Genomic DNA, 24876 nt, shown 5'->3' on the forward strand with positions numbered 1-24876 from the left:
GTATGTCGTTTTAACATAGGTCACAGTTATAACCTAATATAGATGAGATGAATGAGTGGTATTGACTTTTGGCATATTTTGCATTGTACTTTGCCTTAAACATAGTACGTATGCGGCAAGACACTCATACAAAACGCATTTCAAATAAAGAAGATATTAAATCAAAGCTGCATTTTCAGTGTATCAACACCTACAACACTTGTTTCTGTCCTGTTAAAGCCCAGACAGCAAGCATATATCAGTCTGCTGGTTTGAAAAGGTTGCACCCCACTGACTGTTTGCCACAGCTGGTCCACCCTAGGACCGCCCAGATTATTGTCCAGCATACAAGCTCTACCTAGTTTTTAATCTCCTCAAAGAGATTTTAAATGCACAGAGACTTTTATTTTAGAAAATAAACTTACACAAACTTTACAAACAACCAAGAGAAAAAAAATCACTAGGCCTATTATAAAATGATTCTATAGAAAGTGTTGCTGCTAAAGCTGTGCTAGATCAAAATTATTTACTAATCAAAGTGTAACTAAAGAAAGGAAGGAAGGAAAAATCTGTAAATTGGACTGTGAGTGGAAAATGAGTGATGATAAGTGGACTTTTGTCTAACACTCCACTTAATCGCCAATGGGCTGCCCGGAAAACACTGAGCAAAACACCAGTGGACCGCCAGCTTTGCCATTAGCGGGGCGACAGTGGACCACTGTCCTCTTGCTATCAGGGAGGTTAATTTGCTAATATTCAAAATGAAGATACTGGAATACAAATTCATTTCTAAAAGCTATTTCAAATAGTAGTAAGTGCATAAGACAAGAATTCTGGTTATTTCCATACATTTTCAAATTTGATGAATACATTTACATACATTTATTTGTTGTATGGTACATTTCGATGTGTAATATTTCCCCATACATTTTAAAATACATACTGTTTGAAATATATTTGGTTCATATATTCTGAAATACTGAAAGTTCTAAGGCAGATTGTGTGCGACTAACTAATATTAACCAAAATTTTTGAAATTTTTTGTTCAGGTCACAAATAAATACTACATGAGTCGACAAATTTAAGTGGTTTTTTTACGGTTAAGGCCAAGTAGGCCAGAAAGGCACCTTTAGGTTAAAAACTATTCTTCTACACGTTATTAATTGCTAGTTTTATATATATTACGAATGGTCTGTTATCAAACTGTCTCTGAATCCTTGAATTCTTACTAAATGGGTGCTTTATAAGTAATAATCACAAACTCTTTGGAAAAACATGCATCGTAGCTTCCCGGCTAATGTTGACAGACTCGCTTAGGACTGGCGTGACGTCACTTTTCAGCGCCCGCTCCCCCGTCTGTGTACATGTACCCGAGATACTGAACATTTGTAGCCTCTACGTGTTAAAGGTGTGTTACAAAGCACTCTGTGGGCTATGAACCGTCATATAACGTGAGTAAGGATGTATTTTGTTCGGACCATATCGTGTTTAGCTGCTACGCGAAGTGAGGTGCGTTTTTAGACGGTCAGCTCTGTTTGGCTGCGAATTGCTAGCTTTGGGTAACGTAGCTCAGTTAATGTATGCCGGATGCCCATCCATTGCGGATGTGGTGCAGAATAAATGCGCATTGATGCGACAGATTTCATATAAGACGCAGTTTAGATCACCCTCCGTGTGTTCTTGTACATTTGAGACTCTGCTGTGCTGTTCTTTCGTTTTGTTCCTCATCTGTTCGGCTGCAGCAACTGAGATTAACGTTAACGTTTCCTCTTGTGGTTTTCATTTCAGACCTCCACGATTCTTCAGTACCTTCTGGGTTTGGCAAAGCCTTCTTCTGTGAAGTAGACAGTAACGTACATATTACCCCTGTGCCAGTCTAGCTCAGCACACATTCTGTTTATTTTCCCCCAGAATATATGAACTCTCTATTCCCTTTTTGGATAAAAGCCAAAAAACACCTGTTTTTATGCTGATTGATGTTACATATGCCCTGCATTTGGACACAGCGCTCCACTGCAGATTTGTAGCTCCACTCTTTTTGTTAAAGCCAGGTACCACCTTGTTTTGGGCAGATCTTGGTCTTGGCAGGGTGTGCATCGAATCGGTGAGCACCAAGCCATCAGTGTGATGGCATGTCAGCCACTTTGTGAATGGCACTGTGTCTGCCGGTCCGATCAGTGTGGCTGTCAACCAGACCTGATCCATGACGGAGTACTACGAGGAGGGGGGGTTGCTGTATGAGCACTCACCTCCCATGCACATTAAAGTGGAGTCCCCGGAGGGTCCCTTTGGAGGGGGTGTCTCAGAAGATGGCTTCCCCCGGGAAGATGATGACTCGGACGGTAGCTGTGATCAGAGTAGTGGACTGCCCGGCAGCCTGCCGTTCAACGTGGTGGTAGTACATCCTAACATTGTTGCCCCTGGAGTATCCTCTGATGAACTTATCCCAAATGAACAAAGTAAGCTATTGATTTTTTTTTTTTAACAAAATAATGTGCAATGGCTAAAGCTGCCCAATACAGTCCAGCTTCTAAGACCAAGGGTGTACAGTTTAAGTACTAGAGGGCCTAATTCATGCCTCAGCAGTTAGTTACCAGTTTAGTGGGTGTATTTGAGCAGGGACATCACCAGGACACTCTAGGACCAAAATTGGACATCCCTAGGTTAGCCAGAAGTCCAGTTTTAACTGTAGGCAAATTTCTCATGCTCTTCATAAAGATTGAGATTTTTGTGCCATGGGTCATTTTTTCACCCCATGATGGTTGCTTGGCATCTCAAACCTTAGACAAGAAAATGTGTAATTTTTTTTTTTTAATTCTGAATCTGGTTTTAGCAGGCACACTGTTTACACACAGCAATTTGTGTAGTTATAATTACATACATAATACATTTCTATATAGTACATTCTGTTTACAACAGTTTTGTTTATATACTTCAGCAGCTTGGCGTGGCTAGTCTTGCACATAGTGTCATGTGAAAAACATTTTGTAGATTTCATCAAATCGAGGTACAGCTGTTTCTTTACAAAACTGTTTGGTATACACCGATCAGGCATAACATTATGATCCTTGTTTCTGCGCTCATTGTCCATTTTATCAGCTCCACTTACTATATAGGTGCACTTTGTAAATCTACAATTACAGACTGTAGTCCGTCTGTTTCTCTGCAGACTTTGTTAGCCCCCTTTTACCCTGTTCTTCAGTGGTCAGGACCCCCTTGGACCCTCACAGAGCAGGTACTATTTGGGTGGTGGATCATTCTCAGCACTGCAGTAACACTGACATGGTGGTGGTGTGTTAGTGTGTGTTGTGCTGGTACGAGTGGATCAGACACAGCAGTGCTGCTGGAGTTTTTAAACACCTCAGTGTCACTGCTGGACTGAGAATAGTCCACCAACCAAAAATATCCAGCCAACAGCGTCCTGTGGGCAGCATCCTGTGACCACTGATGAAGGACTAGAGGATGACCAGCACAAACTGTGCAGAAGCAGATGAGCTGTCGTCTCTGACTTTACATCTACAAGGTGGACTGACAAGGTAGGAGTGTCTAATAGAGTGGACAGTGAGTGGACACAGTGTTTAAAAACTCCAGCAGCACTGCTGTGTCTGATCCACTCGTACCAGCACAACACACACCACCACCATGTCAGTGTTACTGAAGTGCTGGGAATGATCCACCACCCAAAGAGTACCTGCTCTGTAAGGGTCCATGGGAGTCCTGACCACTGAAGAACAGGGTAAAAGGGGGCTAACAAAGTCTGCAGAGAAACAGATGGACTACAGTCTGTAACTGTAGAGCTACAAAGTGCACCTATATAGTAAGTGGAGCTGATAAAATGGACAATGAGCGTAGAAACAAGGAGGTGGTCATAATGTTATACCTATATTAAGCTAAGTGGTAAGGCTTATTGGCCAGGTTAGCCTGATAGACAGAAGCTGAATTGGACAGCTTTAAAATTAGCTTTAAAGTCAGACCAGATATTTTAATGTGCATCCTTTTGTCCCACCAGGCTTTAGTGAAGCCGTTTCATTAACTAACATGCCACCATAACTTGTCTTCAGCTTTAATAAGTCTAGTTTGTCCAGCTGAAATTCAGAAAGCAAAAAGTCAGTTTATTCTTTAACCTGAGACTGAGGGGATGGGCAGTATAAGAATGGGCAATAAGCCCTGAACTAGAGCTTTAACTTTTGGAGCTGAAATTTTGATCTGAACCAGAATACAGCCTGAGAATTTTCTCTCTGAGTCCGACCTGACCATAACCACATCATCAAGTTCTGAGTCCCGGCCCAAGCCCCACAAAGTTTTGTCCAAACCCAACCCAACCTAAACCACATAATTAAGATGCGAGTCCAACCCAAGCCTAACAAATTCTGTCTGAAAGTGACCCAAACTGGCTTATCATCACCCAAAGTGCAGCGCAGAATAAAACCTGACAGGATAGCAGGATAGAATAAATAACCACTTAGTGACGATAATTTATTCATTTTTTATTCTTTTTATCATCGGGTAATGCTATTGAACAACATCACAGTTTTTGTCTGGGTCTTTTCATAATGTGCGCTGCAGTATTTTGTAAGTAAGTGTGAACCTTGTTTATCTTGTTGCTAAATTCATGAGTGGGCGGCTCCACCATGCCTGAATAAAACAGTTCTAAGGTCATAAAAATAGGGAGGAAGAACAAAGTAAAGAGAATATCTAAATTACAAGTAAATGCAGAGCAACATCTGTTAAAAGCAGGAGACAGACTGTGAAAACTCCACACAAGTCAGAATCTCAATGCATATCTGGAATCCAGAGGTGGTGTCCTGTCATGTTCAGACAAATATATCAACCTTTTCACTGAACAAACACAGGACTGATTTATCCCTAGTTAGCGAGAACTTGTTATTCCTTGTTACTGTTGTTGTTATTAAATTGTTTGAGTAACAGCCTCTATATAACAACCACATAAGCTGCATAGTAGCAAGTCGTTGACTGGCCCATTATTCAGTCATTGATATATTTACCATTGACAGTGTGCCTAATGGATTGCTTTTCACCTTTAGACAGAAGTGTTTCAGCAGCACTGGCTTCAGGGGGTGCAGGCAAAAGGAAGAGTCGCTTTAGTGGTGCTGAGCTGGAGGTGTTGGTGTCAGAAGTGACCAGATGTGAAGGAGAGTTATTTGGGCCGGCTGGTAGGCTCAGGCGCCGGGAGAGAGAGCGAATCTGGGCAGGGATCCTGGAACGCGTGAACGCCGTGTCACGAGTCCCACGCACCCTTCGAGAAGTTAAGAAACGCTGGGATGACCTGAAGAGACGCAACGGTGGAAGGCTAGCGGATGCCAGGCACCGCTCCTGCTACCTGCCATCCAGCAGAGGAACGGCAGTTTTGGGAGGGCCTCCTCAGTTGAGTCCCAGGTTCCAGCAGGCCCGTCAGAAGCTTAATACAAGGGGAAAGGCTAGTTTCACCTGTCTGTCTGACACTGATCCAGGTAAATTAGCATTTAAATTAGTATGCAGTCTTCTGTCTTTTCTTTTCTCTGGAAATTTCCACAGGGCACGGCATGAGGTGACAGAATCGCTATTAGAAACTCAGTGATTCTTGTTGTCATTGCTTTTCCATTGCAACTGGATATGTAAACTTTAGCCTCCTCCCTTTGTGGTATTTGGTGTAAATACTGATGAGAAAAACTGGTCATCAAGTTAACAGGTCAGTAACAAGGTCAATAAGCCAAAGATGTGATGTAGTTGAACTGTTTTTTGTTGCAGTTGTATCATTTTGGCTCTGGAACAGGATGCTTTTCTATGCCCTGTTGAAGCCTGTGGGGTCATTCCATACCAAGTCACCTAATGCTTGTCCGGTCCTGACCTGGATTTCCATAAAACAACTTCTATCAAAAATAATTTAGGCAGCCATGCAAAAATTCAAAGCTGTGCTCTACTTAGTTTTTTACTTACACATTTTTAAAGTTTGCCCTGTCATGTTCCAAATCACATCTATACCATCATAAATATTGAGCTTAAATTATTGAACTGGTCTGAAATATGAACTGGGTACACATATAACGTTAAGAATAACATCTCACTTCCTTAACTGCTTTCATATTAATGTATTCCTGCAACAAGTTAATTTATTAATATGCTTTCAGTTAGTTATTTTAGTTAATTGAATTGGAAAATTTAGGTTTTATGTAATATTCCTACATTTCTGTCAACCCTATCAATCTTTAATTTCTGCACTCACTATTTGTGAAACTACACCTTGAGTTCAGAATAGCCACACTAAACTAAAAGGCCATTTGACAGGTCTTTTAACATATATTTTCTCAAAAGGGACTAATCCTGTTTCATTCAAACCATTTCTTTATTAAAAACAGCAGTTTTGGACAGGCCCTAGATAAGCTGGCATGGCATCTTAAAGCAAACCCTCTCCATATTCTTTTACAAGCACATTTGCCAAAAAGGAGTGTAAATATCTGCCCTCAAAGTGATTCTATTTGATAAAATCTCAAAGCAAGGTGATGCCATTATGATTATGATTATGACTAAAACACACTGAACAAGCAAAGGTGACTGGAGGAGTTGTTAACACAGTAAATGCATGTATGCTGAGATTTTATTTCAGCACATACTTCAATGATTATTATAGTTATGATCGATGATAACATTCCAAAAGTTGATGTTGAATTGCCTTTAGATTAGATTAAGAGACCCTTATTACTCCCACAACAGGGAAATTTCACCTCTGCATTTTGACCCATCCGTGCAGTGAAACACCACATACACACTAGTGAACACACACACTAGGGGGCAGTGAGCACACTTGCCTAGAGTGGTGGGCAGCCCTACCCATGGTGCCCGGGGAGCAGTTGGGGGTTGGGAGCCTTGCTCAGGGGCACTTCAGTCACGTACTGTCGGCTCGGGGGATCGAACTGGTGACCTTCCGGTCACAAGGCTGGTACCCTAACCTTATTGGCCTTATTGTTCACCACTGAAGCCGTAGGAGCCTGCAGATCAACACATTTGAACACTGAAGCCTGCAGTGTGACTTTCTATTTGTTTCAATCAGTTGCAGGTGGAGACGGTTCTGAAAGAGATGGTTTTGAAAAGGAGGACGAGCCTGGGGATCAAGAAGGTGAAGAAGGAAACAAGGATTGTGAGGCTGTAGATAACAGCATGGAGGACAAACTGGGGTTAGGTCTGGGATTAGGAATAGTACCACCCCCAACATCCGAACGCTGGCTGCCACCTTCACCACTCTATAGTGCTCCCTTCCTCAATGGGACTCCTCAGCCCAGTCCAGAACCTTCCCTTGGAGCTCATCAAGGCCCACTCGAGCCCCCTCCATCACGCACCTCCTGGCTGGAGGATGAACTTAGGGGACTCGGGGAGGCAGCTGTGCAGCTCGGGGATCGGCTGGAACAGAATCTGCGAGAGTTCGGCGAAGGGTTCAGGCGTGACATGCGGACACTGGTGGCCTCTCAAGAGGCCCTTACAATAAGCTTGCAGCAAAACAATGTGCTTTTGCAGCGACTGTTAGGACTTCTCGAGATGCAGCATCAGCAAAATCAGCTTCCGCAGCAACAGATCCTGCAGCAACAGCTTATCCAGCAATCATCACAGGAACTTTCACGGCATCAGCAGCAGCAACAAGGAACTCCGTCACAGCAGCAGTTACCCCAGCAGCTTGAACAAGTTCCTCAAAATGCGAATGAGCAGTTAGCATCTGTTACTTCAGTACCCCCACCTCCAGATATTTTAGATGGCACTTCTCAGCCTGAACCGCCAATTGTGATAAACACTCAAAGGCCACGCCGCGGGAGAACAGTAGACCACAGGAGAAGACGTAGACACTAGATATGTAAATTGTCTTCAGTACAGACCACTAAAGTTGTGTCATCGTTTTGCAGTCAGCGCCATGTCCAAAAACGGAGCTCCAGGTCTAAGCTGGTTTTCTCTATGGGAAAAATGAAAGGTGTTTTTGGAAATCAGCGCTGCTGCGCTCTGTGGTAAACAAAAGTTGCTACATTTTTTGTCCTACATATCGTCGCTGTCCGATGAAAAACATGTATCTCCATTTTTTGCAATTTTCACTTTGCTGCATCGTTTGAGCTCAGCAGCTGTCCTTTACATTGTGTGAAAATTTCATGATGAAGGGACCAATAGAAATGCTCCAAAATTCCTAAGAATAAAATTTCTTTCCATTAACTTACATTGAAAGTTAAGAACATTTTGCCCTCTCCTGTAAAGTTACTCATTTGGAGATGCTTGTTTTTCTGGGACAGTGACAATATCCACATTTTCCCACAAATTTCACTGGATCCTCTGAACTGCGGTCATTTATTAAGTCGAATTACAAGTACTGCTACTTGCGAGCTAACACTGCTGCGCACTGAATTGAAAACAGAAAACTCGCCAAAATACCCCATTTAAAGCCAACAAGTACCTAATGTTTGGTAAAGTTGCTTAACTTTAGTAGTGGACTTCAGTGCGCAGGAGTGTTAGCTTGATCGTAGCATGGATGTAGCAATAATCGACTCCTTAGCAACCTAATTCAAATGATCCGGTGATATTGGGAGGAAAGTGGGCCAAACATACCACATAGTGCGACAACAGTTATTCTTCCCATAGAGAAAAACAGCATAGGCCTAGAGTTCGTTACTGGGGCATGATGCCAACTACATCACAAACAACTTCAGTGGTCTATAGCTATTTATTTCAGTGTTTTATATTCTGATGTACAGCAGGTTGTGCCATGTCTTAAAAGCTTCAATTTATTTGCCTGTTGCATATTATGGGCTACATGTAAAAAGTTATATGAGCATCATATTTAATGGGTTATTCTGTGTCAAATTACTGTGGAATTGAGTAGAGCAAGTTATACACAGCATGGAAAAAGACAATGTCTGCTGTTTTTGGTTATTTAATTCACTAGGACAAGTACTATTGCCTGGAACCCAAGGTAGTCTGCTCAAATACATATCTAGGGATATGTCAGATGGCTAATGTACGGACAGATGATTGTTTCATCATTATATTTTTAGCAGTCCCAGTCTTGGAGCACTGCAATACTACAAATAACCATCATCCTTATTTAGTTATTCTTAGGGCCTGTAAACGTTTAAACAGGGCACTAAATTACATCATATGCTGCTGTGCTGTTTCGTTAAATGTTAAAATAGTGCTGTTGTGGTTGTTTCCTTGGATTCGCTTGGTGTTTTGAAACTGCTGTGGTTTAAGTCTAAACCACAATCGTGAAACTACTGAGATGTGAAGGACGCCACTCAACACAGTGGCCAATTTGGGATTTTTATGTGTTTTTCAGTTCAAATGTTCACAGTGATGCTTTTGCCATCACTCTGCATCCCTACAGTGGCTGGAACAAATATTTGATAATATTCAGTCAATTTGCTAGTGTTCTAAAACTGTAAAGGCATTTGAATTACCAACACTTTTAATACTTTTATGAACGTAATGAATGTATAATTTCAATTAGGTTTTATTAAAAAAAACCTAAATAAGAAGCAAAATAAATAAACAGAATTTATGCAATAGTACGAAAAAGTGAATAAATCATAAGAATTAGTAGCATTAATAAGTCATTATATACAGTACAGTGTAAAAGTCAGAGATAACCTTTTCATTCATTTCATTTCCAGTCGGTCAAGTACAAGTAATTCATTTTCCAGCATTAAGGAAAAAAGCTGTTTTTAGTATTTAGCGCGTCCAGTTTTGCCTTAATCGTAGCTTCTGTTATTTTTTGGACACTTGCTTTCAGTTTTTTAAAGAAATCTTCCACACCTCCAAGGTTCAGTCTTAGAAATTGGTTGTATTTTCTGTTGCCCACCATCCGAATTATCCCAGTTACATCATTTGGACTCATCAGTTTGTAAAACCTTCACATTGTCATTGTCCATTTTTGGTGTATTAGTGCAGATGTTCTTCTTTCTTGTCTGTTTTGTTTTCTCAGTAAGAGCTTCTTGGCAGCTACACATCCTTTTAGACTCATAGCATTGAGAATCGAATCTTACAGGATGGAGAGAAAAACCTTTTTTAAAGTCTCTTTTAAAGATGAAAGCTTTAAAGTGCTGTTTTTCCACTTATTTTCCCTTCACTTTCCCTTTCCTTATGCAAGTGGATCATCTGTAATCTAATCTCCCCAGAGTTTTCTCCTGAATAATTTGCACTTAATGGCCATTTCTACTGGAAATTAAATAAGTGAAGGTTGGTCTCTGAATAATTACAACAGAATTTCACCGTTGTCCAAAGAAAACCTTGTATCTCCATTTTTTTTAATGCTTTTCTGTTTTTGGCACAATTTGAAAATGCCTGTTGCTCTTTACATTGTGTGTAAATTTCATGAAGAATGGACCAAAAGAAACGACCCAAAATGACTTGGAAAAACGTCTGGTTCCATTGATTTACATTGAAAGTAAAGTATGTTTTTTCCTTCTCCTGTAAAGTTACCATTTTGGAGATACAAGGTTTTCTTCAGACAACAGCGATTTACTTTTTTCCATTCAGCCATAAAAATGTAATGTCTTGTTCTTATAGAACATTTAAATATTTGAGATAATATTCGATAGAATATTTTAAAAAATTCAATAGTTGCCGCTTTACCCATATTCGGTTTCTACAAGATCTGTATCGGGAGTCAAAACCTCCATTCTTCAGGTTATTTGACACGGAATGACCCGAACACCATTATACCTAAACTGACCTTTGTGTATTCTTAGGTGGCACACAGTAAATTATTGATGATTTCATTTGACCACTTCCTGTATTTAGTTATTCATGCCTATGTTTGTTTAATAATCATCATATTAAGGTAGAGGTCCTGTTTTAATGGTCCTGTCAAGGTAAGATGAACTAACGTCTTTCTTCCAGAAACAAGAATCAAATACTTGGTGCTGAAGGATATTTGATACTGTCTATGAAAATCGATCTAACTGCTCTGTAATGAGTACTTAATGCACTTGAATTCTTAGGCTGAAAGGACACATTTTTAACTGAACAACCACTTCATGTTGATAATCTATTCTGTGCATGCCATGCAAGGTAGCTTCTATAGATTGGTGGATATATTTTGCAAAATTTATACCATGTACATTAAAAGGACCTTTACTGGCAAGATGTGTCTGAATATGAACATGCATTAATAAAAGATCTGTCAATCTGTCATGCTTCCTGTTCCTTCCAGCAGTGTACTTTTGACAGTGGAGATGTGGTCAGTGTATTAAATGAGATTAACAGGTAAAGATTGCAAAAATGCATATGAATAACACCCTTTGTTGTAAATAGGAATATATTGTGAAATTTCAGGGCTAAGATGTTTAAATACAACCATATTGTGGAGATTTCTCACCAGAAAGCGGACTGCATTAGCCTCTTTTATCAGTGATTGACTGTAATAGGTCATTGCAAATGTCCATTTCATCTTTGTATGAATTTGTTTTAGGCAACTAGGGGAGACCTAACTTCAGTGCTCTAATTCCATGTACATTTACACCAATCAGGCATAACATTATCACCACCTCCTTGTTTCTACGCTCATTGTCCATTTTATCAGCTCCACTTACTATATAGGAGCACTCTGTAGTTCTACAACTACAGACTGTAGTCCATCTGTTTCTCTGCATACTTTGTTATCCTGATCTTCAATGGTCAGGACCCCCACAGGACCCCCACAGAGCAGGTACTATTTGGGTGGTGGATCATTCTCAGCACTGCAGTAACACTGATGTGGTGGTGGCGTGTTAGTGTGTGTTGCGCTGGTCTGAGTGGATCAGACACAGCAGTGCTGCCACCACTATACAAAAAAAAACTGAGTTTCTCTGTAAATGATCTACGTCAGATCAAACCTCTTGGAATTACTTTGTTTACATCTCAACCACTGAACTATATGGAAGTTTTGAAAAATGGGTGGACTTTCCCTTTAATGTTTCTAAATTCTTATTTCGACATAAAATTATTAGTTAGTTTTCCCGTCTTTTGCCGATTTTGCTGATATATTTTTGCCTTCTGAAATCTTTTGCTTCTGACTTGTGGCAGTTCTAGGGGGGCGGGTCTTAGAACAGGGCGTTCACTCTCTATTGGTCAACGGATTTGGAGTGACAGGTCTCCTGAACACGTAGCCACGCCCACTTTGATCTGCCTCAAACACTGATTTGCACTCATTTTCATATACATGTTTACTCAAAGACAGGCAGCAAGACTAATATATTAACTGCCATAATTTTAGTATAATATTGGCCATTTTAATTTCTGAACATTTTGCTCGTGGATTTTATTACTTCATTTCAGATTTGTGGCACGGAATGAACTCCACAGGGGGTCCATTGTCATAATTAAGACCCCACATACCCCCCCCATACTATATGGACCTGACTGACAGCTAGAGGTCGCTGTTTCTGCCGTACTCCAGCACAATAGGTGGCGGCATGCCGGGTGTAGCGCCACTGTGAGCGTTACTGAGCACGAAGAAGATGTCACGGGGGAGAAGAGGGGACTCTTTCGGTAAAATATGGCCGCTTTACGACCTGAACCCGAAAAAGCAGCGGATGGCCAGCTAGTTAACCGTGACTTCTCAGGAGAGCAGCGCGGAGAAGGCGAACCGAGGACCTCGACAGACGGAGCTGCGGAGCCCGAGTCCGAGCCTCAGGGCGCCGGCGTGAAAGAAGCGAGAGGACGCTGTAGCGCTACAGCTGTGCTCAATTCATCTCTCCATACAAGCTGTGCACAGTCTGCATTTAACAGCGAGCCGAAAGACCCCGCCGGGGTCGCTTCACTTCGGCCTGCGGACGGCGCTCAGAAGCTCCTGCAGGCTTCCACACATCACAGATCTGAGCTGGTTTGGTCTGAGGCGGAGGAGGGCTGCGATTTGACGCCTCGTAGCAAAACATGCAAAGAAAGCACGGGTGAGCACAAAGCACTTCCACAGCCTGTTGGATTTCTGTTCGTTCTTCATTGTGTTGTGTAGATGTTTTGCTGTAATAGTAGCCGCCTATCAGCCTTGATCGTGCTGCATGTGATTACTGTGCATCTGCAAAACACCACTAACTTTTATGAGTGACTAGTTGTTTGTCCAGTCAGCTAGAACTCAGTTCAGCACCATGAACATATTAAACAGCAGCTAGTTAATGAGATCGGGTTTCATTCAACTTTCATAACATCATTTTAGGGGCGGGTGAACTGTTGAAATGATATATGAGACATTTGCACATTACATGTTATGCATATTATATATTTAGTGATGTTTTTCTGGGTTGTCCTGTGGTTTGGAGTTGGAACCAGCAGTGCCTCATTTAAAGGATCCATATCACACAAAACCATTTTTTCCTTGCTTTTTGAAATAAGTTTGCTGTTGTATGTAAGTTTGTTAAAGGTGCAGTGTGTAAGATTTAGTGGCATCTAGTGGTGAGGTTGTAGATTGCAACTGAATACCCCTCCCTTTCCAAGTGGAACCTACGGTGGCTGTCGGGTTTTCTGCCTGTCCCGATTTTGTTTGGCTTCACGTTTTTGCTTCTTTGACATTGACACTTCATTCTCCCTGGCTTTTCTTGCCCTAAATAAGTATGATCCTCCATTTGTCCAAATTTGGATTCTTAAACTTTTCACAACACAAAATTATAAGCCGGCACAGCACCGGCAGCAACCGCTGATAAGATAACAGATATGATAAGATGATTCTTTATTAGGCCCGAAACATACTTCACGCAAGGACGCGAACGCAAGTGACAACGCTCTGTCAACGCACTGCAAACGTTCGGTTCTTCTGTACAAACTCACCACGTGTTCTTACGGTGCTGTGGAGGTTAAAACACTCAGTACTGAAGGGGGCGATAGAATACAAATTTAGAGAGGGACCTGCTGTTATGCCAGCAGCTTCAACAGCTGCTTTACCTCTTCTCTTGGATTGGAAGTGCGCTAATCATATTTTTATGCCATCTTTGCGTGAGACTTTTGGTACCGCTTGGTCAGGCTTGGCTGTCGTTATAGCGCCCCCTTGCTGTAACACTCAGAATGCAGCTTGCGCTTGTGTCGCGTTATGAAATGCGTCATGACACGTTTTTGAACACAACTATGCGTGACCCCCGTCTGCGTAGCTCGAAGCGTCTGCGTTCGCGTCCTTGCGTGGAGTATGTTTCGGGCCTTAGTCCCACAACAGGGAAATTCTCAGTGCTACAGCAGCAAAGGGATAGCACAGCACTCAAGGCACTTAACAAGGTATTTACAGTTTGTTTCTTGTTACTTTATAGACAATATATATAATTCTAAAAGAAAAAAAAAATCTTATTTCTGCATCTTCAAACTGGTGTTGTAGCGCCGCCAAATTCAGGCTGGCACTTCAGGGTAAAAACGCAAAAGGCACTCTCTGGAGCCAATGGTTTGTCTGTTCTGAGCTACAGTAGAAACATGGTGGCCTCAGCTGGAAAAGGACCCAGTCCTTATGTAGATGCATTGTGTCTCATTCAAAAAGCAGTACGAGATGAAACACTCTTTATAACTTCAGTGGGAATGGGCAGGGCTGACCCGCTGTAGGCCGAATAGGTGTATATATGTAAATGTGAAGTCTCACAAAAAACATTTGAAACAGACTATTTGGCAGTTCAGTTTCCTTATATGACATTTATGGGGAGTAAACGATACATTTTGTAACTTTTTGTTGAAAACAGTTTTACGCACTACATTCCAGTCTTTTATTTCAAAAAGCAAGGAAAACTTTTTTCTTGATATGGGCCTTTTGACTACTGACTTATATCCACAGTAAACTCAGAAAAGTGTACTGTGATGTCATTTATCATAAGAACAAATATTGTTATATTGTCCCCCCTCTAAATAATAACTCTCAATACTTAGGGGTACCAGAATACTAGTATTGGGTATACGTATTTAAAATACAGTAGTTAAGTCCTTGTTACGTTTTGAAAAAAAGGCAGTATTCAGAATAAAGTTTAGTAGAATGCTTTTAGATTATTTATTCCCTTTAAAAATACAAATCCAGTCTTTAAAATAAACATCTTTTTAAAAACAGCGCATGGCAGATCAAAAGAGGAGCTCAACAATGTCTTTGCTAAAGCCTGAGTAGACTGATAAACCAGTGTGATAAGCCAGTTATTCATCTGAGTTCTCTTGAGTGATGATTGAACAGAACAGTCTTCTCAGTAGCGGATATGTTTATGAAGCTTAAGAAGCAGCAGGGGACTGAAGCAGGTGATGAGAGCAAAAAAAAAAAAAGTAAGAATTCCAGAATTTCATCTGAATGTTAAAGTAATGATGAGCAATTTTTTTCATGAAATAAATGAACAGAAGAATTATATGAAGAAAACTGCCAACCAGTAACAGCAGGAAGCATTGTGAAATATATAACAGCAGAGTTTTTCCCTGTGTGCCTTATCAAGATGGATTCCACATGTATTCTGAATACTTTATGTACAGTCTTATGCAAAAGTTTGCGCACCCCTGGTCAAAGTGAAAATGAGAACACGTCCTATACAGTGAACAGACTTCTTCACATTTCAGTGCACAAATACTGTTTATTTGCTGAATTTAACATATTGGAAAACAATAAAATATAAAATGTGGCCTGTGAAAAAGTTGCGGCACATTGTATATTTAATCTTTTATTTTTTTTTTTCTCCAATATGATAAACTGGGCAAAAAACAGAACAACAACTCAGCAATAACTCTACATACGATTGTTCCCTTTACAGGATAGTTTAACTTGTTTTAACTACTTATAATTTGACCAGAGGTGTTCAGGCTTTTACATACCACTGTAATGTAACACAACACGTTACTGAATACATGTAGTGTTCAGTATTCAGCCATCACTTTCTTATTCAGTCCAACTCTGGTGTCTTAGTTCATTAGGAAAATAAATAGAATTATACAACTTTATATGTAAATAATACTGTATTTTGCACTTCTGGTTAGATGCTTACCAAATGCCAATCTAATATGTGGTGAGAAGTCTCTTCATTAACTGATGTATAGGATTAGGTTGAAAATGGTTTAAAAATATATTTTTTGGTTCCTCAAAACAAGCTAGATCATCATGAATGTGCTACTTCGAAGAGAGAAAAAAATGTTTTCTGAGGCTCTTATACCAGGAATATGCTAGGATACACCCAGAGTAGTCTGATGAACATCAAGCTGTCGCCACACCAGTACCTACATTTCTGACCTTATCACTGAAACACTGTAAAGGTGTTCCATTGTAAATCACACTGCATTGTAAAAATGAGCCTCCACTATCTTTCAAACATTAATGGTTTATTAATTAAAATAAATTTGAACATGGGATAACTGTGCACAACACCACTTTATTATTATTATTATTATTATTATTATTATTATTATTGTTATTATTTTTATTATTGCTGTATCAATTTCAGAAAGTTAGGAGTGGTTCCTAGAGAACTGATGATGATTATGTGGCCAAAATGAAATGATCAGGGTGTTTCAGATGTACAAATCAAAGAAAGTATGAGGTTTTATATTTATTACTATTTGCCAGAGGTATAAATAGTATTGAAAATCCCTACTCAAGTACAAGTACCGTTAATGTAGTGATAATTTACTCAAGTACAAGTAGAAGTATTAGTAAATAAAATTACTCAAGTAAAGTTCAGAGAGCCGAGACTGATCACAGTTCGCTCTGCTAGTGCACATCTACACACCTTTCTGTGAGCTGTGTAAGGAACAAGGTTTACAGTAAACTGCATGCATTTCATGGTTAGATGATTATATAAGACGTCCTAGTTTATCTGTTACCATTTAGAATCCCTGTAAGACTGAGCAGAGGGTGTTACTGTTTAATTAAGTTCACTTAAGAAAAAAAAATGAATCAAAATTTTGAGTAAACTGCTTAATTAATAAGATCATTTTAGTGAGAGTCCAGCTGCCCATCAGCTCCCTGGACTCTAGCTTACGTTAATAGGTGTGACAGACAGTAAACACATTCACAGCCTTCCAGCTGTATATTTTCACTGATATCTGTTCAGAACACTTCTACCATTCAAATCAGCAGCAACATCAGCAACTTACCCAGCTTTGATTTTACTGTAATATATTTCACTAATAATCATGCTGATCACTCAATACAGAATCAGACATTATTAATGCATTTCACAGTTAAACAGCTACACAGCCTCTCACAGTTAAAGACAAACACAGAGAGAGAGCACAGAGAGAGGGAGAGGACGGGGAGGTGGGAAGGGATCAGATCTGGCCAGTCAACAACAGCACGACAGAATCACTGTCCAGAGTTAATGAAGATCCTGTATTAGACCAGATTTCTTGTATCACAGCCGTTCACGATCACTTATCTCCAAAACAGCAGTGAACGGTAAACTGCAGACTGTAGGTGACACCTGTTAACTAAGGTGGCTGACAGGCACTGTAATAAAATATATGCAACAGATTTCAAGTTTAATAAACAGAGACATCATAAAAGAAAGAAAACGTTTTTCCTGCTGGAGCTGCTGTGTTTTGATTGGTGAATATTTTAAATTTAATCACGCGTCGTTCGTATTGATGTTTGAACTGATACGCTCATCATTTATTTTTACTCTGTAATGTTATGAAAATTAAAGTAGTGAAGTAAAAGTATTTCATTAAAACTTAACTCAAGTACGAGTAAAAGTACTATGATTTAATTCTACTCCAAAAAGTACTGTTACAGGGAAAACTGTACTCAGTTACAGTAACGAGAGTAAATATAATCCGTTACACCTCTGCTGTTTACTATTGTGTATACTGGAATTTGTCTAAAATCCTAATTCGTACAAAAATGATAAAATTGACTCAAGTCATGCTGACATTTAAGATTCCCTGATGCAATAATGTCAACTTAAAATCATAATTTACCATTACATGGTTTATGTATCTGGTAATATTAAACATGATTCATCATACCATTCAAAGGATAAATTCATTTTGTCTTGTAATCATTGATGAAATCTAATGACATTTACTGCCTCAAACATGTTCTGGTTTTTGATGACATCACCCTACGCCTTCAGGCAGGGAAAAAGAATATCAGTATATTGTTATATAATTAGCAATATCATGTTTCACCTCCTTTCCCACCACCCCCACCTTTCATCGAGCAAAATGCATCAGTAGTTCCGAGACCCTGTGTGATACCACCTTTCACTCTGAAACATGTCACAAAAGCACATAAAACAATATATATATATATATATATAATAACAAAATGTATAATTAATGTTATATTAAATCTTTTGCTCACATAGTAGGTTTTGAAGCTTTACAGTTGTCAGATACCTGTACTCATTTGTAATTAGTAAGTTGTATAATTGATATCAAATTACTGCTTCACATCAATAGTTATTTAGTGCAGTCTCTAATTATGCTGTGCTTTTTGTAATAAAGAGATTATAGAATGCACAGCACCATTTCAGTCTCTCGCCTAGTTTATGCTGCGTTTACATATTGACATTGAAAAAAATGCGCATTATAGCAGAACTGTTGCTGCGACAAAGTTACGCAACTTATGGTGGCACTCAGCCGTGAAATTGTTGCCATGGTGATAGCAATAGATTTCTGGTGGGGCGAAGCTGTTATTATTTTCCATCTACCCTATGCAGTATTTTCAACACACTTCCTTTAACACTTTAGGAGACTCCTAATGGAATGTTTTGCTGACCGCTGTGGTATACTGACTGTGGCACAATTTTCTGTCTCCGCTGTTTTGTTGAAAAATATGGAGCATCGGGTTTGCTGTCAGCCATTTATTGTCACAATGTAAACACAACGTTACAGTGCCTAGGCCAGGTTTCTAGTCCAGTTGAAAATTGTAAATTCACGTAACACTACAACCTCTGTCCGAGGACACTCTAACACTGAGTCTGAATAAACTTTTCTAGGATTGATTATTGCCCACTTTGCTGACCAATAGCACTTAGTCTTTTACTTTTTTTGCAGGGCCCGAATCAAGCCAAGTGAGAAAGGATGGCCAACCTGAAGAAGATTTGAGCTTAGATGCTGATACTGTGGAGCAGAAAAACTCACTGGCCCAAGACGAGGAAGAAGAATTCACAGATGTGAGTGTAGAAATGGAGTGTGACGATGAGGAAAAGGAAGGAGACGAAGAGAAGGGAGACGAAACTCCAGGAGAAGAGGAAGGAGAACCTGAAGGAGGAGATGAGAGGAAAGAAGAAGCTGAAGAAGGAGGGGGAGAAGAGGAGGAAGAGGAGGAGGGTCGTGAGATGGACGCTGCGGTAAAGCAAAAGAAAAGCCGCATGGAATGCCGCGACTGCGGCAAGAAGTTCACTCGCCGGGAGACGTACAACCTACATCGCCACTTTCACATGCATCAGGATGAGCAGGCCTCTCTCACCTGTAAAGAATGTGGCCTCACCTTCCAGCATCGCAGCAGCCTTATCAAGCACCGCACTGAACACAAACGAAATGGTGTTCCGCATCCAGCTCTGACCTCACGAAGGCAAAGGCGAAGAGTGTTCAAAGAAGAAATGATTGTTGATTGCGACCACTGCGGCGATCGTTTTACATCACTGATCAGATATAGACTCCACGCTTGTCAGCAAAACCTGGAAAAGCCTTACCGCTGCCCCCTGTGCCGTAGGGAGTTCCAATACAGAGTGTCTATCAATGCCCACATGCAGAGCCATTCATTAGATAGTCCTTACCGGTGCCTTGAGTGTAACAAGGGCTTTCAGTGTGCTGTGACGCTGCACATTCACCAGCGTTCCCATGCTGCCCTCAAACCTTATGAATGCCCTGACTGCGGTATGGTCTTCAGGCACCGCTCATTTATGGAGGACCATCGGCGTAGGCACACTGAAGAAAGGCCTCACCACTGCAAGATATGCGGCAAAAGCTTCAAATATGGCAGCCTTTTGCAACAGCATCAGTACCTGCACACTGGCCAGAAGCCATACCGGTGCTCAGAATGTGGCAAAAGATTTGCATTTGCACAAAATATGCGTGCACACTGTCGCCAGCATAAGAAAAACACGGTCTTTGCTAGTCCAGTGGAACGTATTACAAATCATGATGTGGCATATGGTACAGATTTAGGAACAGTAGGTAAAGAGAACACAAACCACGAAGTTGAGAAGCAGCGCAACTGTCCACTGTGTCCTCAGCTATTTTACAAAGCAGCTGACCTCAGAGAACACATGTTAATCCATGAGGCAGAGTACGAAAATCTGAGTAATGGCAAAACAGCTGATCAGGTCTATGCCTGCCAGTATTGTCCACTGAAATTTTTGGATGAACTCACCTTACAATCCCATATGTTGACTCATCAAGTTACATCAGCGCCTTTGAAAAGGGAGGTTCTTAGCATAGCAAGGGCAGGTAGTACTGAAAATATGCTAGGAGGAGGGGAATGGGGAGACCAAACAGAGAAGAAACCTTTGAAATGCAGGGACTGTGGAAAATGCTTTCGCTACCGTTCGGTTTTAGAGCTCCACATGCGCATACACAACAAAGGATACCAGTGCCACATTTGTAAAAAGTCATTCAGATTTAGCAGCTACTTACAGCAGCACTTAATTATTCATTCTGGGAAGAGGCCATACAAGTGCCCAGACTGTGGTAAGGACTTTGCGTTTCTTCAGAACATGAAGACTCATCAGAGACTGCACCAACAGAAGCCTTACCGCTGCACACAGTGCCGTAAGGGATACAGCGATGAGAGTCAACTGCAGCGCCACATGCTTTCTCACTCGGGTGAGAAACCTCACAAGTGCCACCTCTGTGACAAGAGTTTCGGTTTAGCGTACTTGCTTCGTGACCACCTTAACACCCACACTGGGGAGAGGCCCCACCGTTGCCAAGAGTGCCATAAGTCATTCCCCTGGCTCAGCAGTCTACTAGTCCATCAAAAGATACATGCACGAAAGCGTCAAGCATTGAACCAGTCTTTCTCTTCATTTGCTGTTTCCCAGAGAGGGAGGACTAGGGGCATTGGAGGCAGGGGCAGGAGAAATAGTAGGTGGATTTCAAGCTGGCCAAGGATGGGGGGAGATATTGATAGGACGATGCCACTGCAACAGGCCACTTTTCCTGGTCAGATTTTGCAGGGACCAGTGCTACCAAACATGATCGGGCACCCCTCTATCTCTGATGCAGAGGTGCTTGAGCGAGCACAGCAGTCGTTTCAGTCCTGGCACACAGAGAATCAGGCCAGGACCGTTCAGTTGCAGCAACAATGGCAAATACACATTAAACCTCAGATACAGCACCAGCAGCAGCTTAAAAGGGTATCTGACGGACCACTAAACGATGTCAAGCAGCAGTGGCAAATGGGAGCGCACCTGAAACCTATCCTGCCAAAACTGGATGGTCTGCAACAACAGCAGAATCCTGCCTGGGCTGATGTGGTGCTGTCAGCCCAGGCTGGGCCAGCTTCCAAGCAGCATCTAGAGAACTGCACAACACAAGACAATGGGGTCGCAGCTTTAGCACCTGGTATGGGCTTTACTGGCCCATTACAGGTGACAGGCGAACAAGAGCAAAAGAAGCAGCAACAGCCTCATTTCTGGGTGAGTTCACCAACAGCAGCTCCAAAGTCTCCATGCAACGCAGATGAGTCATCATTGGATATGAGAATACATTCACCAGTGTCAAAGACTCCAAATTCCCCAGACGAATGGTCTGTTTCCTCTGATGTAATTCAGAACACTAAGGCTGAACTTCATTCAGCAAAGGATAGAACTAATTTTGCCTTAAGAACACCTGATGGCTCATTGCAGGCAAATAATGAATCAGATAAAACTAACAATGGAGAGAACCAGGCACAAGGACAGCAGGCATCTGGCCTGGCCAGTTCATCCATTTGTACACAAACAGGGCAAACAACTGATGAGTCCAATGGTAAGCCTTGGAGTTTCAGAACTCCTCTAGAAATGCCTAAGACTTTGAACGTACAAGAAAAGCCTGCGAACGAAATGGAGGCGAAGCAGTCCCAACTGCACATAATGCAACACTCTTCACAGCAGCAGCAACAGCAGTTGCAACTGGTCCTGCAGCCACCACCTCAAATGCAGCTTCTCCAACAACCGTTGCAGCAACTGCAGCAGGAACAGTTACAGCAACAGTTACAGCTTCTTCAGCAACAGCAGTTTCATCAGTCGCCGCTACCACCACAGCAGCAGCAGAATCAGGTGCCCTCTGCCTGGGAAGGTGCATCTCAACCAAACCAGTTGGGAACAATCAGTATTCAGTTTGGGGCAGCACGCTTTGCACCTGGGCCTGGAAGTACTGTATGGGGCTTCCAGGCAACTCCAATTGTTTCTCAGACTTTAATCAATGGACCAATTCAACAAGGACCTGTGCGGGCACAGCAGCAATCTCCTGTAGTTACAGGCCCTCAGATCCTCCTAAACCAAACCTCTCCGTTTATCTCCCCACCGCTCCCTCTGCCGTCTCCCCTCGCTTTGCCTAGTCCTCACCCCATGCATACCGTAGCAGGGCAACTTCCAGGTCCAGCTTCTCAAGGCATTTTCTTCACTCCGCAGGGCATGGTGAGCGAGAGGCCAGTCGTGCCACAGGCCTTGCCCTCACCGCATTTACCACAACGAACAGAAGCACACAAACCTGGCGGTCAAGTCCTGTTTGGCCCAGATCGACGTTTTCATTGCATGGTCTGTGGATGCACGTTACCCGGAGAGCTAGAATTGCAAATGCACTATATGCAACATGCACAGGGAGAAATATGACTTTACAGCAAGTAAAGAAACCCACTTTACTAGTGTTTCTGTCTGCCCTTTATGTATACGTCTATTGAGCTGCCAATGAGACGATTGTTGACGGAATGCTTGTTGATGTATTTCCTCACTTGTGCATTTGGGTTTGCTTGAGGTGTGGTATTCCTCTTGAAGTGACTCCCAGTAATTAGTCAGTTCATGATAATACATTTCCAGTTTCAAAACAGTTCAATATGTTGTTGATGTCGTAACAAAATCTTGTATCTCTAAAGTGGTAACTTTTATAAAAGGAGGAGAAAACAGTCTATGATGCACAATAATGTGATGATTTTATTCCAGGTAATTATGAATAATATCGCATTCATCATGGAATGATCACACAATACAAAGAGCAGCTTGCATCTGCAAACCTAAATAAATAAATAAATAAGAGTGGAGAAAAATTCTGAGACTTTGATACGACAGTGACCATATACTGGTTTTAATTATTTAAGGGGCATTCCGGCCTAAATCTAGAATTTATGTTATTTTTTTTGTGTAATGTTGCATTTCATCTCTCAACTTCATCAGTTTGAAAGATATTTACAAATTTGTATTCTTTGTTTTTCTAATCCATCAGTGTTCTCTGTCTACAATATTCAGCATGCATCGCACAAATATGTCGTACAACCATTGGGATAATCCCCCCTCCCCATGGTGATAAAGTACACTGGTCTAAAGGCTAACCAGCGGGGCAACATTTCAGGCAGTTCCTCCTCGTTTCTGCTCCATAGCGGTTGTAGTTTTTCAAAAGTTCCTCTCAACTTCCTAGACTTTCCTAGTTTCCTAGGTTTTACAAGTCTTTAAACCAGAATATCTCACTCTCAGGACTACTGTGGCACCATACTAGGAGGTGTGAAGACAGGATGTAGCAATGGTTACGTTTTTCATTTTGGCTGGATTGCCCCTTTGATTGAATATAGTCACCTGAACTGAAATAGAATCGACTTGTACCCTAATGTGTTACACTGTGCAAAGCATTTTACTTCACCCATAGCTACGTGTTTATTATCAAAATAGTTTTTTGTGTAGTTTTTAATACTTTTAATATTCCAAATCATAATGTTTGGCAGTATATTTTTCTCTTCTGAATCAGTGCTTATGCTTATATGATGCCTATACAAATGTTCTCATACTGTATGCACACATTCTTAGACCATGGGCTGTGTAGTTCTTTGTCATCTGGTAAATTTCCATCACTTTCTCTACTGTCTTATTTACTGTATAGCATTTTGTGTCAAATCTCTGAAACATTGAGCGTCACACAGTTTGTGCTATTCACTGTTTTCCCCTCCCCTCAGTTTTAACATGGCATTTGTATGTTACAATCCCAAACACTTCACAGGAAGATCCCATCACTTGTTTTTTTTTGAATGACCAAGACCTTTGACATGCTCATTTATCCGTCTACCTCTGTCTGATTGTTGTAGATTTAGAATAAATAAAATTAAACTTAAAAAATGAAAAGCTTGACTTGGAGCAGATTCTGTTGGTCATTGCTGATTTTGAGCCAAGGTGTTGTAGCAGAAACCAAAGTTTTTGTTTTTTTTCTCATTGTTTCTTGTTGTTTTGGTAAACTTTTTAATTCTCTCTAGTGCTACTTATTGAACAAAGCTTTATGAAATTGTACCTTGGCTTTGTTAACTGCCTCTACAGTGTAGGCCAAATACTCCAGCAGTTTTGCTGGAACTCTATTATTAATAATTTGTAAAAGCTTTCTTAGATCAGCATATACACTCACTGGCCAATTTATTAGGCACACCTTGTATCTACACTTATTGACCATTTTATCAGGTCCATTCACCATATAGGTGTTTTGTAGTTCTACAGTTACAGATTGTAGTCCATCTTTTTCTCTGCATACTTTGTTAGCCCTCTTTTACCCCTTTTATCAGTGGTCAGGACCATCACTGAGCATGTATTGAGATCATTCTTAACACTGCAGTGACACTGACATGACAGTGAGATGTTAATGGGCGTCATAAACAGACCACTGATGAAGGCCTGGGAGACGACTAACACAAGCTGTACTGCAACACTGTGGGGGTCCTGATCATTGAAGAACAGTGAAAAAAAAAGGAGGAGTACTAGCAAATTATGCAGAGAAACAGATGGACTACACTATGTAACTGTAGTACTGGGTCATTTTACAGAAACATCCACTTTTCTATCTCTC

The 24876-nt window shown here is 41.0% G+C and overlaps 2 protein-coding genes across 4 annotated transcripts; both read left to right on the plus strand.

Moving 5' to 3' along the window:
• Positions 1 to 1321: 1321 nt before the first annotated feature.
• On the plus strand, positions 1322 to 10333 carry si:ch211-261d7.3 (myb-related transcription factor, partner of profilin). 3 transcript variants are annotated; one of them, XM_036593697.1, is made up of 4 exons: positions 1322 to 1430; positions 1768 to 2438; positions 5025 to 5450; positions 7028 to 10333. In XM_036593697.1, exons 2-4 carry the CDS (start codon positions 2183 to 2185, stop codon positions 7813 to 7815), a joined length of 1470 nt encoding a protein of 489 aa, XP_036449590.1. In that variant the 5' UTR covers positions 1322 to 1430; positions 1768 to 2182; the 3' UTR covers positions 7816 to 10333. The 3 variants fall into 3 exon arrangements, with proteins under 3 accessions (XP_036449590.1, XP_036449604.1, XP_036449596.1); XM_036593711.1 differs by having other exon boundaries at positions 7034 to 10333; XM_036593703.1 differs by having other exon boundaries at positions 1323 to 1387.
• A 2101-nt stretch (positions 10334 to 12434) lies between these two features.
• On the plus strand, positions 12435 to 23982 carry zgc:66448 (uncharacterized protein LOC327401 homolog). The gene is made up of 2 exons (XM_036593676.1): positions 12435 to 12875; positions 18910 to 23982. Exons 1-2 carry the CDS (start codon positions 12482 to 12484, stop codon positions 22671 to 22673), a joined length of 4158 nt encoding a protein of 1385 aa, XP_036449569.1. The 5' UTR covers positions 12435 to 12481; the 3' UTR covers positions 22674 to 23982.
• Positions 23983 to 24876: the final 894 nt, after the last annotated feature.

Source organism: Colossoma macropomum, unplaced genomic scaffold, assembly GCF_904425465.1.
Source record: "Colossoma macropomum unplaced genomic scaffold, Colossoma_macropomum, whole genome shotgun sequence".
NCBI lineage: Eukaryota > Metazoa > Chordata > Actinopteri > Characiformes > Serrasalmidae > Colossoma > Colossoma macropomum.